Source organism: Eucalyptus grandis, chromosome 10 (genome assembly GCF_016545825.1).
Source record: "Eucalyptus grandis isolate ANBG69807.140 chromosome 10, ASM1654582v1, whole genome shotgun sequence".
Taxonomy (NCBI): Eukaryota; Viridiplantae; Streptophyta; class Magnoliopsida; order Myrtales; family Myrtaceae; genus Eucalyptus; species Eucalyptus grandis.
In genome coordinates, this window is record NC_052621.1 from 18503149 (window position 1) to 18519257 (window position 16109).

Consider the following 16109-nt stretch of genomic DNA (forward strand, 5'->3'; position numbering starts at 1 on the left):
TTCTTGGATCCTTTGACGTTAGTAGAATAAGCATTACTAGGCCATACTTTCTTGACAGCTTCCAAACCATAGAACACTCTTTTTCAAAATGATCTGGTTTTTACACTTTGAACACCTTAGAGCACTTCGACCTACGACTTTACAAAGACTTTCTTGAAATGATTTTTGTAAGTCTCTTTTGACGTCTTTTCTTAATTCTTTCTTTTACTTTTGGAAAATCAATCAAAGGAATTGTTTCGCTGTCATACCCAAACCGAGACTTGTTAAAGTAAGGTCTTTGGTGAAAGAACTTTTTCAAGTTTTTCGGACCCTATTGAAAATTTCTTTGAAATATTTGATAAGTCGCTTTTTAAGAAAGCATTTTCTTTTGAAAGTTTATCTTCATTCTCCTTAAGAGTAGAAACATTCAAGTCTAAACTTTTCACTTTTTCTTCTAAAATATTTTCCTTTTGTTTTAAGACTGAGTTTTCCTTTTAAGTTCGGAAATCCTTTTAGAGAAGTCTTAAGATTAAAACATAGTTCATCAATGTATTTAGAGACTTTGACAGGGATTTTATAATCACTTACCTCAAATTCACCGTCGAGTCGATCCAGACCAGTCCGATTGTGCCATTAGACACGGGTTGGCATATTCCTCATCACTTTCTTCACACTCGTATCGCTCCAAGTTTCGGCTTTGAGAGCTTTTCGAGACTTTTCAGCTTTTCCTCTTTTCTTCTTCAGAGAGGACAATTTGGTCGATGTGTCCCTTTTCTTACATTCGAAACAAACTACATCTTTGTTTGGTTCCTCATTATCAACAAACTTGGTTTGCTGTTTGAAGACTTTGTTTCCTTGAGTTGAACCTTCTCCCTTTTCTATTCAGCTTTCGAACCTTCTAATCATAAGAGCAAGCTCCTCATCGTCCGATCTTCTTCGAGTCGTATCATCGAATCATCGTTAGATTTTAATGCAATGGATTTCTTACCTCTTGGATCTTCGTCTTCATTAATTCGTTCCACTTCATAAGACCGAAGAGTTCCAATCAGCTAGATCTACGAGATAATGGCATAATTCTTTGCGTCTCTCTTATTGAAGTCTTTATATGATTCCAATCCTTGGAGAGTCCACGCAGTAGCTTGTTCACCTTCATAGGATCAAAAATTTTCTGTCATTGATTCTCAAGACCATTGACAATATTCGTAAAACGGCTAAACATGTCGATTATAGATTCTCCTTGTTTCATTTTGAAGGCTTCATATTGACCAAGGAGAATGTTAATTCTGTCTCCTTCACTCGGTCTGTCCCTTCATAAGTGATATGTAATCTGTCCCGGACTTCTTTTGCTGTATCACAAGAAGATATTCTGTTATATTCAGTTGGTGATAAAGCACAATATAAAGAGTAAATTGCTTTTGCATCGAGTGCTTGTCTCTTGTTTATCTCTTCTTGAGACATTTCGCTTGTTTCAACAGTTTCTTTCCCTCTTTCGGATGCTAATGCAGCAGTAGGAGTAATTCCTCTTTCCACCACATCCCATTCCGGAGGATCCTTTGATCGTAGAAAAGCTTTCATCTTGTTTTCCAGATGTTGTAATCCTTTCCATCAAAGTAGGGTGGTGCCGGTATTGCTTTGCCCTTCCACCAGCCCGGTGCTAGCATACTAGCCATGGATCTTTTACTCAAGTAAAACACTTCAAATAAAGTAAGAACACAGGCTCTCGATACCATTGATAATGCTAGTACAGTACCTAGGGGGGTGAATAGGTTTATAAAAATTTTCTTGGAGATTGCACAATACTTAGACAGATGAATGATTAAAGAATCAATCGTAAGACCGAGTAAAGGAAAGAGAGAATTAAACACGAGGTTTATAGTGGTTCGGCTTAATTCAAGCCTACGTCCACTCTTCTGCACTGACAGCCGATTGGCTGGATTCCACTATGAACAAAGAGATGTTACAGTGTTGATCTTCCTTCATTTCTCGATGTAGATGATCTACTACACTCGCTCAAGGTATCACCAAGTATAAACACTCTCTGTGTGTACAATTTCGCTCGAACGTATCGACTAACTATCAAGGTTCTTCGGACTGGAATTTTTCTATCGATCACACACTTAAAACAACTAGAACGTCTTCCTTTTATACTCCTTTATGCCATCATAGCCGTTGGCACTTACCAAAGGAATTCCTCCAATCTACCCGTTGGTCGGAATCAATTAAGAAGATCATCCGAGCTATTTAAGGAATCGATGATAGCCCATCAATCTGTTCGCCCATACAATCGGGATTTTGGTTTCCAAGAATAGAACATTCCAAGAATGTTTCGTCGACCATCGGATCTTCTATTGATCTTAGATAAGAATAAAAAAATCCGTAGTGATTATCCAACCAAGGGATCTTTTCCGGAGAGTTGGATCGAATCCCCAACCATATACTTCGGCTTTGGATATCCTTAGCCCTTTGGATTAGAAAGACCGTAGGTGAGAATAATCTTGAGTCTTGAGTCTTGAGTCTTGAGTCTTGAGATTACAAAGTCTTGAGACTTTAACTATCGATATCCGTACTAGACTGATAGAAATGTTTTGTCAGCTTCAAAATATTCTGGAAAGATTTCTCCAACAATCTCCCGTGGCAAGATTTTTTTCATTCTCATGCTTAAATATGAGCCTAAGAGGTTGCTTGGTGGCAATTCTCTCCCATTTCTGATCCTTGCTTATACAGTTAGATGATAAATATGGTAAATTGAATTCGACATATATATATTGTTGTACCTCCATATCTAGCAGTAAAGGTCGTTGTTCCAAGCAGTCTTGATGGCAATGTTCTTTCAGTTTGTTAAGCGATGCAACGATCCTAATGGCGGAAATGGACAGGCACCAAGAATCAACTGGACTTTAATTATGATAGTTGTGGAGCGCTATTTTCTTTTAATCAATCGGAATTTAAATTAGATGTTTGCGTATAAATTGATACTTGATTCAACGAAACGTGTACCCTCCAAATCTCCATTCAGAGCAAGCTCGCCCAAAAGTTTTCACCATGCAAAGCAGGGCTACAACAGGCGTTCCCTGGTCCAACTAGAGGTTACATAACATTTCGTTGAGATAACTATCTCGGATCACAACAACAAAACGCTCATCATTACAATAATACAGAGAAAAGTGAAATTGAATCTCACCCAATGAGAATGTGAAAATTCATTAGTAGAATCGACTTTCCAATGACTAGCTCTGGTCAATAGGTAGTGCACATTGCCGCGAACAACATACTAGAATTTGGTCGAAATCAAGACTGAGATGGCCATCTGATTCTTGATAAACGCAGCCCCACACAGGGTCTTTTTTCCCTTCTCTTCCTCTCTCTCAGTGTTTTCCTCGGACGAGCTCCCTTTTTCTGTCAAATGCTTCTGTTCACTCAGCCGACTCTCCTCTCTTTTCATTTTTGGCCGAGTGGCTCAAGGCCACAATTTGACCAAGTTGATGAGTGCCTGGAGGAACCCACACACACAACAGTTCTCCCTCCAACCCACTTAAAGGGAGGCTCTCCATGCCCGCTGTCACCCTGCAAGTAAGTTTTTCTTGAGGCAAAGCTTTCGTCATCATATTTGACTTGCTGCTGCCAATATGGATCTTCTCTTACTGCAGTTCCTTATCTCAGAGCGAATCTTGATTCCAGTGATACCTCACTTCTTACTGCTTCGTATGTGAATGAAACATCCAGTTCTTGCTTAGATGGATCACACCCTGGCGGCCGCAGAATAGAGTATGATTCTTTTGTTCATGGCCTGACTCTTGTAGGAACCTGTTCATCCACAAGTTCTCCTTGCAGGATTCTGCCTCAGTCGTTGACTAAGGAACGCATTTCTACAACTTTGGCTACCAAGACACTGCTCCCCCTGCGTAAGTAACCAGATATCTCGACAAATTGTCCAGAGTCAATGCTACATACCCCATCTGCATCGGTGGATCCTTATACCATGGGTTTGCCATTGTCAAGGCACAGACAAGAGTTAGAGGTGTCTCTGAGATACCCAAAAGTCCATTTCACAAAACTGCCCAATGTTCTCTGCCTGGATTGGAGAGGAAGCAATAACGAGCCTACTACATGAGTAATGTCTGGCTGGTACATACCATGGCGTAAATCGAGCTACCAACCGCGAATGCATACGGCACTTCCTTCATTTCTTCTTTGTCCGTCTCACTTGTAGGACACTAACTCAGCTTAAAAGGCATACGAGTGGAGCGCTAACTGGCTTTGACTTGCTCATGTTGAATCTTTCCAGCACCTTCTTGATGTATATCTCTCCTGCCATAATCAGGGTTACTTCACGTAGGAGTGATTCTTATAGTAAGGATCTGCTTAGTTGGTCCCAAGTCCTTCATAGCAAATGACTTTCTCAACTCTCCTTTCATACTGTGAATCTTCTCTGCATCCCAGCTGAAAATCAACATATCTTCCATGTAGAGTAGAAGGGTAACGAACTCACCATCTGCAAATGTCTTCATGAACACGCAGGGATCTGCAGTCATTTTGCCGTATCCATGATCTACCATGAACAAATCAAATGTTCTACACCACTGTCTTGGAGCCTGTTTACACCCATACAAGCTCTTCTTCAATTTACACACCAAGTGCTCTTTTCCCCTCACTGCGAATCCCTTGGGTTGCTCCATATAGATATCCTCCTCCATATCACAATGAAGGAAAGCAGTCTTCATGGAGACCTCTTCAGTCTCTAGATTCATGCTGGCAGCGATGCCCGACAAATTACAGAGCAAAGACATCTTACCTATGGGTGAGTAAATTTGCGCAAAGTCAGATACCTTCTTCTGGTCAAGTGCCTTAACGAGCAGTTGCATTGTAGCTTGGCTTTTAGCTCCTCTTTGGCTTCCAATCTAAAGACCCATTTATGCTAGAGTGTTCTCTTCCTTTGGGCAGTTTCACCGACTCAAAAGAGTGCTTCTCATGCAAGGATTTCATCTATTCTTGTATGGGTTTTAACCAATCTTCCTTGAGCTCATGCGACATAACCTCTTGGTAACTCTGGCTCTTCCCCATCAGTAAGCATGATATTTATACAGGGAGGATATAAATGGGACGGTGCTCTTTAGCGGAACGTCTCAACTAAGGCTGAACTGCTGCTTCTGGAGGAACTTCCTGAATTTGCTCATCTGCCACATCATTATGAGGTGCAGGCACTTCTTTTGTAGGACTATCATGTTGTTCAATTTCCCCACCATCAAGGGTAGTGTTACGAGGTACTTTTTGCAGATCAACACAAGTTCTGGAATCTTACTTTGGCTTCTCGTATTTCTGGAAATGTTCAATGGTTTCATCCTTTACATATACTCCATTGTGGCTCCTGATAATCTTCTCTTCCACTGGAACTGACAGCCTGTAACCATACTCTTGATGAGCAGAACCCACTAGCATACATAGTTTGGACTTCACATCAAGCGTCTAACTCATCCCTTGAGATGTGCACAGAGGCTGTGGCCAAACACTCTCGAGTGCTTCTAAGAGACATCTTTTGCTGTCCGAACTCATTCTGATATGTCACCATCCAAAGGAACTGAGGCAGAAAGGTTGGTGAATTAGCTACAGTTGTTATTGCCATACCCCAAAATGATTTAGGGATTTTTGCCTGAGAGAGCATGCACAAAATTCTCTCGAGAATGGTGCAGTTCATTCTCTCTACAACACTATTCTGATTTGGAGTCTTTGGAATGGTCTTCTCCAGCCTAATGTCATGATCTCTGTAATACTTCTCAATGGGACCTCAGTATTCATCACCATTATCTGCACAAACACATTTCAACTTCCTTTTCGTTGCCCTCCTGATACTGAAATGAAGCTGCTTGAATAGATCAAGTACCTCAGCGTTGATTGTCAAAGCAAATGCCCGGACTTTTCAAGAGTAATGATCAATAAATGTAACAAAATACAGGGCACTGCCAAGAGTTCCAGCATCAATTATGCATACGTCAGCATGAACAAGATCTAAAACCTGTGATCTTCTGGAGGGATAACAACTATAAACTGCAGCTCTACGTTGTTTGCCAGCCAGACAATGAGCACAAGCTTCTGAAGGCGTACCTTTCAAAGGAAGCAATTCCTTTCCAGTGAGAATTTGCAGTCCCTAGTCACATTTGTGACTAAGCAGCCTATGCCACAACTCTACTGAGGCATCCTCAACTGCGTTCACCTCTCCATGGCACGACCTGAGCTTCTGTCGTATACAGAGTGCTTGACTTGACACCTGGTGAGAGAACCTTTGGCGATCTTCCATTTACCTCAACTGAAGTGGCTATGATAGCCCACGTTGTCAAGTGCACTAGCAAAAATCAACTGAAGACAGAATGTTTTGGAGCATGTCTAACATGTCTCAGTACCAACGTGCATTGGGTATTGGTTTGTGAAGAGATGCTACAACCACGTAGTGTCTTGGCTTGTTGGCTTGTGAGATTAACATAACCATCACCTCACAAAATGGCTACATAATCATCAGATGCTGCTGCTGTAGAATCTTTTTCTTCTGTCTCTTCCTCTCCAACTTACTTCTGCTCCCTCTTGAGCAATATGCACTCTAAAATATGCAAAAGACCTCATCAAGAAGTTCGGATTGGAAAATAGCAAAAAGACCAAGATATCAATGTCAAACTCTTCGAAGCTGGATAAAGACGAAGGAGAAAAGAAAATTGACCAGAAGTTTTATAACAGTATCCCAAAAATCAAAATCCCGATTTCAGCGCCCCCCAAAAAAAAAAAAACACAATTTTAATCACGCAAAAACACCCCATAAAAAAGCCACTTAGATCTACTCAAACCATGAATAAATAAATAAATAATGAGGAAAATAAAAAGAGAGGGGAAAAATACAGTAAGCGCACTATTGTATTTTTGAACAGTGGGAGATCAATTAGAAAGTGCATCCCCAAAAAAATGAAAAAAATAATTAAAAAAAATTAAGAAAAAGTATTGGTTCACTTATTTATCTTACTGCTTATAGACCTGACATTTTGTTTAGTATTTGCATTTGTGCTAAATTTCAATCAAATCCCAAAGAATCTCATCTAAGTGCTGCAAAACGCATCATGTTGCAACGACTTCAAAGCTAGGTCTGTGGTATCCCAAAGAATGAGACTCTACTCTCTTTGGATATTCAAACGTAGATTTAGCAAGTTGTAGAGTCGATAGAAAGAGTACTTCAGGTACTTGTCAATATCTGAGCAACAAGCTGGTGTCTTGGTTCTCCAAGAAGCAGAATACTGTAGCTCTCTCAGCAGAAGCAGAATATGTGGCTCTTGGAAGCTGTTGCTCCCAAATATTGTGGATAAAACAACAATTAAGAGACTTTGGAATCGAACACTCATGCACTGAGATCCAATGCGACAACACCAGTGCCATCAATCTCACAAAGAATCCAATTCTTCATTCAAGAGCAAAGCACATAGAAATTCGACATCACTTCATTAGAGATCATGTTCAGAATGGAAAAGTTATGATACAGTTCATTGACTCAAAGAATCAGTTGGCAGACATATTTACAAAACCACTGGAGAAAAGTCTATTTGAGTCTATTTGCATCAGACTGAACATCACATCATTTATCAGTTAAAGTCTAAAGATGGTTAGACTCATAACGCCCAAAGGTCACGACTGTAAGTTAATTTCTTCTTGCAAGTAATTTAAATTTTAGGAAGAAATTTTGAAAATGTACGTTTATTTGTTAATCACTACTTGATTGTTTTGTTTTTAGAAATTATCTTTTTCAATTTTTGAATTAATGGCAATTTTTCATTTTCAAAAAGGCAGTTTTACTTTTTCCTTTATGACGATCCGTATACGTCGTTTCATCTGCTTTATATACTGTTGATTTTCTTCTTCTTCATTTTCACTCACAAACCCTAGAATACAGAACTCCATTTTCTCACACTTTCTCTCTAGTTTAATCCGAAAAGATTTCACCTACTTTTTTTTTTTTTTTACGATCGAGTTGAGAAATCTCCTAAAGACAGTGATAATGTCTTCTCAAAGAAAGTTTTCTAGAATTGTGAGTAGGGGACCACAGCATATGCGTGAGAGTCCTACGCATTTTGATCTGACCAAGGAAGAAGACTCTCCTCAACAGCAGTAGCAAAGTCAACAACAACATTCTCAACCGCGTCATTCTTCTCAACCTAAGACTTAAGTTCCTTTGCAGCATCAAGCAGAAGAAGAAATCATCAAAAATGTTGAACCTGACAGTGGTGAAGGACAAGGGACAACTTCCTTATGCTGCTCTTGTCACTCAATTATTCAAACATTTCAACATTCAGCCTCTTAAAATTCTATGTGTTCGAACCATTGCTCCAATGGTAGTAGGACTAAAGATGGTTTCCAAGATGCGTCTAAAGGAGCTGAACAAGGTGTTGGAGAGCATTAAGGAGAAATCCCCTGTCAAGGCAAAGCAAGACTTTGCAGTAGGAAAAAGAAAAGGCAAAGAGCCCATGAGCGAACCAATCAAGAAGAGGAGAGCACTCATCTTGGAGGATGAAGAAGATGAGGATGACATTGCTCTCTCCGCTTTTGCCTTAAAGAATTTACAAAGTTTTGTTAGCTTTCAAGCACCAGAGGACCAAGAGCACAGAGAAAGAGAAGAAACAGAGAAGAGAGATGAAGAAAGAGAAGCAAGGAGAATAGAGGAAGAAGAGAGAGGAAGAAGAGGGTCAAGATGATTATCTTGAACCTACATTTGCTGGAGAAGAAGGACAACAACATCACCTTGATGCTGAAGAGAGCATGAACAAGAAGAAGAATATTTCTCTCCACCTGAAGGCACATAAATAGGGGGAGTTGCAGACAAAATAGGTACTTCTTCACTTGCTTTTACTAGTGATGATGTTAGTCGTTCTCCTGCCGATCCAGAGGATGTGTATGCCTCTCAATTTCCTAAAGCTGGTATTGAGGCATCATCTAGCTGAGGTTCCATCATCAGTTAATACTCCTCAATCTACACATGCTGAAGCGAGTACTCAAATCGATAATACAACAGACTTTAAGAGACTACTCGAGCTTCTTGTGGAGATCAAAGCTCAGCTTTATGGATTGGAGTGTGAATTTCAGAACATGAAGTCAGTTCATCAAGCTACTTCAGTCTCTCTACACGATCAAGTACAAGTCGTTAAGGATGACCTGAAGAAGCTGGAAGAGACTATCAAGTCGATGGGGGATTTCCAGATCGTTCGGATCCCCAAACAGCCATGATTTCACCCAACTCTTTTTAAATTTTTTCTCTACTTTTTGCTGATGACAAAAAGGGAGAGAGAGTTTGTGCAGATTTGATTTGAATTATCTTTTGATAACTATTTGCTTGATTTGACTTTGGTTTGATTTTGGTGACTTTGGACTGGATTTCTGACTGTTATTTGGGTTTGAATTTTTGTGCTTGCAGTAACTAAGCTTGTAGATGTGATTATGGATGGATAATTACTTATCTTGTGGATATTTACTTATTATGCAGGTTTAACATGTTTTCTGTGGTTGCAGAATCAATACTATCCAGGCCTTAATTTATTTATTTTCATAAGACATCATGTTTTGCAAGTTAAATTTTTTTTTGCAAATCTGCAGAAAAGTTTTGTTACCATAAAAAAGGGAGAGATTGTTAGAGAAAACTCATTAATTGTGTTGAAGCTGACAAAACATTTTCTAAAGTCTAGTTTGAAGACTTACAAACCTAAGTGTTATAGTCTAAAGAACTTTAGATGCTACCATCAAAGTTTGAAGACCGCTAAACTTTAATCTCAAAGTCTGACCTCACTGACAATTTCCAAACCGACGAGTGAAGACTTATCCATATGCGAGTTTATCTTCAAGGATTCGGTCTGTATGGATTGTGGAAGATCTTATGGCTGGATATAGCATCTTATGATCAATTATTCTTATCAACTCGGATAATCAAATCTCTTGAAAGGCGAAGTATACTTAGAAGGTTCTACTTATGGAAATCAAGATCCTGATTGTATGGGCGAGCATGATTGATGGGCTTTTATCACATTCCTAAAACGACTCGAGATCTCATTGATTGATTCTGTCTAACGGGTAGATTGGAAGAACTCATTTGGAAAGTGTCAACGGTTATAGAGGCAAAGAGGAGTATATAAGGAAGACTCTCAAGTTGTTCGAGTGTATTCGTGAAAGAAAAATTTCAAAGTTTGAAGCTTCTTAGTTCTTTGCTATTTCAATTGTCGAGCTTAACTTGTACTTAAAAGAGAGAGCAAACACTTGTGAGACTTTGGAAGAGTGTAATAGAGTTTCTACACTTAAAGTCAAGGACTTGAGACTGTAAAATCTTTTTTGATTCATAGTGAAGTCCAGCCAATAGGCTGTCAATGTGGAAAAGTGGACGTATGCTTAATTTAAGCCGAACTACTATAAACTTTGTGTTTTTATTCTCTTTCCCTGAACTCCTTACTTTAATTCGTAAAGTTATATATATATATATATTTATATATATATATATATATATATATATATCTGCTTATAGCTGATTACTTCTTCAGTCTATTATCTTCTAAAGACAATTTACTTAAGTCTTGCGAAAAATTCTTTTAACACCTATTCACCCCCTATAGGTGTTCTCACTAGCCCTTTCACCGGGGACTTTCGTTGTAGAATGAAGGTTCGACGAAAACGGCATCTTCCATGTCTCGTCCCTGGCCATAGACCAAAGTCAACCCAAACTTCGGCCACTCCTGCGGCGCAACTTGCAGGTTCTCCCTTGAATCCAACGACCCATCCGTCCTCTCGACCATGATGTAATTCATGCCTTTCCCTTTCCCCTCTTCAAACCTGGCCTTCCTCGACTTGCGGCTCTCAATTTCCTTACTAGGCAATACCTCGATCCTCTGCCTCATGCGAGCGTTCTCTGAGGGATGCGGCACTGCCACATTGGTGATGGACTTGAACTGCCGAGACTCCAGGATCCGCAGTGTCGAGCCCCGGGAGCTTGGCTTCATCGGAGCCTACGGCTCGTTCTCTGCCTCATGTGGCCATTCTCCGAGGGATGTGGCACTGCCACAATGGTGACGAAATTGAACGGCCAAGGCTCTAGGATTCGTAGCCTTGAGCCCCGGGAGCTTGTCTCCATCGAAGCCTACGGCTTGCTCTCTTCGACCACACCGCAACAAATTCCAGACATTACAAGAATTATCTTACTCTTGATCGACAAAACAAACTGAATCTCCTCAAATTTCGATCACAGCATCAATCGAATTTTAGCTCGTGAGCTCTTAAAGACAAACGGAAGGAAACCATAGACAATGAACAAGAGAAGCAACGGAAGCAAGCGATGAGGGGACAACGAAAGTCTCTAGAAGCTACTAGTTTGCATCTCTTTGCTAGATCTAGCTTGGGTGAGGGCTACCCTCATCAAATTTGGGGAGGCAAACCCTTGCCCAAGTTAGGGCAGCCTTGCTTAGCCTAGGCGAGGCCAACCCTTCTTGGGCCTAGCCTTGGGGAGGGCTCCCCTCGTTGTGTTTTGTTCTTCCTCAATCGGGCCTCGCTTGTGACAAGCGAGGCCAGCCTACCTAGCTATAGTCGATGGCTGGCCACCGGTAAAAAGACAAGAAAGGAAAAAAAGGAAAAAAAATCAAAAATTGAGAAAATATTTAAATATTTTTAAAATTGTTCATGTTAGATCAATCTTACCACGTAAGACGACTAGCATCCACGTTAACGAATTTCAGCAAAATTTGCCCATATGGATTCAATTGATAAAATAGGAAAACGTTTAGCACTCATTCAAAAAACCGAAAAGTTTATGATTAAATTTAAAAAAAGTGTAATAAATTTATAACTTTTTAGATAAGTTTCTCATGCACAACTCATTTTGGGGCAATCCTCCATATCTTTTGCTATGTCAAGGGTATCTTATTTCATGGCTTTCACTTTCTTTTTCTTTCTTTTTTGTTCAATTTACCTAGAGCTAGAGCTTCAAGCTTATTTTTGTTAGTAATATTAGGATATTTAGATTTCATTTTTGAGATATTTAGAATATTTTCTCTTATTTCAATATCTATTTTGATTATGCAAATTTGATTTGATTTCTTTGATTTAAGCTTATAAATAGGCTCTGTATATATTCTTTTCACATATCAAATTACGCAGAAAATTCTTCAATCATCTTTTTAATTTTATATTAACTTGGTATTAGAGCTTCCTTTCTTGAGGCAATGCCAAAGAAATTTCCCAATTTTACTTTTATCTTTTTTTGCTTTGCACCCACACATCCAAGTAAATAAATCCATCCCCACCGTGATCTTTTAGATTATCGCTCCATAGGCTAGTGGTTCTTCCTAATCAATTCACTTATCTCTTAGTGTAGCAAAAAGCCGACCATTGCACTCGATGGTACAAATGTGGAGTATCATGCCCTCAGCCATAGGACAATAAATTGTTGTGGTTGTGATAGTTAATACAAGTAGGAATGTCAAAAATGCTCAAACCGAATAAAAAAAATTTGGCTCTTTAAATTCTAGTCTCATATGATTTGGATAATAAGTAAAGAAATTTGCATATATTGAGGGTCAATTTGGGTTTCGGTTTCCTCTTGTTTTTCTGCTTCACCTTATTCCCTTCGCACCCTCTTCTCTTTTTTTTTTTTTTTTTTTTTTTATTTCAGTTCCTTTTATTTATAATTCTTTTGCTAGATAGATTTTAAAATATCTATTTGGGTTTCGGTTTCCTCTTGTTTTTCTGCTTCATCTTATTCCCTTCGCACCCTCTCTCTCTCTCGACTTAAGTTGACGTTTTCCCTCCCTCTCGACGTTGAGGGAAATGTTAGAGATATTCGTAATCTCTACCAATTGTGCAATATCTATAATTGATACCGATTTACTTAGGCTAATAATTTAATATTATCACTGAATATGATGCACTAAATATATCTTAACCATAGATAGGTTTCTCTAAAGCCTACATATAGCCATGTACTCCCCCATTGTCATATATACTAAACATACATATCTCTCCATTCGTTAATTGAAATTAATTTTTATATATCTAATATCATCCTTAACAAAACAAAGGTCGAATTTTCCTATATGGCCATATGAGTTCTTGCTATCTCTGGTCAATCCGAATGAAAACCCCACTTTTTGCGCATTCTCAAGACTTCCGCTGACTCAAAGTCGACCGCCGTTGCGTGAAAGTCGACTTGTCAAAATCGTCCGCGTGTCGTTTTGATCTTCGACTTTCATGCAAGAAGCAGAGAAGGCAAACTTGTCTGATTGCAAGTGGAGGCCGAATGATAGTCAAACGGTCCTTGCCAACTTCTTCTTGAATGTTTCCACACCGCCGCCCTCCCGCTCACCACACACACACACACACACACACACACACACACACACAGAGTTGGCCACAATTAAGGCCGCCAATCACGCCTACAGATTGAAGGACCCCTCGACAAGGCAGACCATCATATGGAATCTTGACTATGGTCCCTAAAGTTTTGAATATAGATTCCCAGTCTATGAAAAAATAAATATAAATTACTTGATTTGACGAAAGCGATGAGTGTTGACGGGGCCAGAAGACTTGGACAAAGGGTGGCTCCTAATAGGCTCCTAAAATGGCAAAAAATGCAGGAATGAACTGAATTGTGCATTAATCAGGGAAGCGCATTTTTGGAATATGTACTTGAACTTGGAATTAATTTTTAAGAGGTTATCGAGATGGATGACCTCTGGAAAAGTGTCAACTTATATTTCAAAAGACAAAACTATAAGTCTCGGTATGAGATAGATCAAAGTGAACAATACATAAAAAGAGTTAATTTAGATGTGTTGCAAAAATAGGTAAATTTTTGAACAGATTTTATTCGATGGATGACATGTTAACCGTCATTTTTAATTTAGGATGATGCACCCCATGCATGCAAGAAATCTAAATCATCTTCTTTTCTTTACGTAGGCCGTGTACGACTGGAAATCCAGTGAAGATGAGGGCTAATGGCAAAGTCGTGCCTAGAGACTTCAGTTCCCTTATTAGAAAAGAACCTAAGCGTAAATTGGTGGGGGACAAAAATTGACCTTTGGGACCTAAAAGGGGAAGCACGACGTGCCTCTAGCTGTCGGTTCTGAAGTTGAAATCTAACTCCAGCACTCGAGTTTCCGTTCATTGAATGAGTGTCTCATGGGTTCATGCAGTTAACTTTTTATAGTATTACGTTAACCAATCTCTTCCTTTTTTCATTTACTCTCGTCCCCAGAAATAATCACTGAAAGCGACGTTTCCTCCGTTAAACCCACGACAAGGCAAAGGAAGAGACTGCAAGTTTCTTAGGTCTCGCATCCTTGGACACGTTTGCTTGTCAACGGTCCTCCACACTACGAAGCTTTTAAAGTTCTGCAAAAGTCCCAGTTCATAAGTTTCATTGCCCTTTGAATCACCCTTTTCAGTTTTTTGATAACCGATCATCATCTCTCAGTGTCCTTTTGGATAAGATGGCGCTCTTCTGTAGCCTGGTGATCCTTCTAATGACCAACCTCTTTTACATGCCGGTGCAATCTCTGAACAATGAAGGCATCGCGCTCTGGTCCTTGAAACGGTCCATCCGTGAGGACCCCAGCAGGTTCCTAAAAAATTGGAGCTTGTCCGACGAAACTCCGTGCAAGTGGAGAGGAGTCAAATGCATAAGAGACAGAGTCGTTTCTCTCAGCCTTTCGAATAAGAATCTCACTGGCTTCCTTCCTCCAATCTTTGGAAACCTATCGGTGCTCCGGCATATCTTTCTCAGGAACAACAACCTCTCGGGAAGCCTACCTGTCACGCTCTTTGATTTGAATGGGTTACAAAGCCTGGTGCTCTCAGGGAACTCTTTCTCCGGGATGATTCCTGAAGAACTTGGAAAGCTCGGTTCACTTCAGACCTTGGATTTTTCCGGGAATTCATTCAACAGTTCGGTCCCGGCATCATTACTTTGGTGTGGGCAACTTAAAGTGCTCGATTTGAGCCGGAATGGGTTCTCAGGATCCCTGCCTGATGGGTTCGGGACTAGATTAACTCGTCTTAAACATCTCAATCTTTCATTCAACAAGTTCACTGGTTCCATCCCCAGTGATATGGGGAACTTGTCGAGCTTGCAAGGGACTCTAAATTTGTCAAATAACTTGTTCAGTGGCCTGATCCCAGCAAACCTAGGAAACCTCCCTGAGACTGTCTACATTGATTTCAGCCACAACAATCTCAGCGGACCAATACCGCAAAATGGTGCTCTACTCGATGCAGGGCCGACTGCTTTCGTCGGTAATCCTCTGCTCTGCGGAGCGCCGCTCGAGTCGATGTGTCCACCTGACATTCCTAGTGGCAGAAATGGACAGGCACCAAGAATCAACGGGACTTTAATTATGATAGTTGTGGAGCTCTGTTTTCTTTTCATCAATCGGAATTATAATTAGATGTTTGCATAAAAGTTGATACTTGATTCAACGAAACGTGTACCCTCCAAATCTCCATCCAGAGCAAGCTCGCCCAAAACTTTTCACCTTGCAAAGCTGGGCTACAATGGGCAGGCCTTCCCTAGTCCAACCAGAGGTTACACAACATTTAATCGAGATAACTATCTTGGATTACAACAACAATACACTTGTCATTACAATAATAAAGAGAAAAGTGAAATCGAATCTCACCCAGCGAGAATGCGAAAATTCATGAGCAGAGTCGGCTTTCCAATGACTAGCGCTGGTCAATAGGTAGCACTTGTTAAAGCTAGTATTAGCACCTAGATGGGGTAAATATGTGCGAAAACAAATTTTGCAGAGTAAAAATAATAATTTTACTTTTAAACCAATTCAATAGATTATGAAAATGAAATTAGGCTCTAATAATCAAATAGAGTTACGATCAAAGTAAAAGAGCTTAGGGAAGATAATAAAAACATAAGGTTTATAGTGGTTCGGCTTAATCCAAGCCTATGTCCACTCTTCCGTACCGACAGCCCACCGGTTGAATTTCACTAAGAATCAAAAGAGTTGTTACAGTATAACTCTTCCTTGATTCCACAGTGTAGAGACTCTGCTACACTTCCTCAAGGTCTCACAGAAGTATAAACTTTCTTTTGAGTACAAATTTTCGCTCAACAATTG

The 16109-nt window shown here is 39.8% G+C and overlaps 1 protein-coding gene across 1 annotated transcript; it reads left to right on the forward strand.

Moving 5' to 3' along the window:
* The first annotated feature begins 14468 nt into the window (after positions 1 to 14468).
* On the forward strand, positions 14469 to 15422 carry LOC104423686 (receptor protein kinase-like protein ZAR1). The gene has a single exon (XM_010036146.2). The coding sequence runs from the start codon at positions 14469 to 14471 to the stop codon at positions 15420 to 15422; it is 954 nt and encodes a 317-aa protein (XP_010034448.2).
* Positions 15423 to 16109: the final 687 nt, after the last annotated feature.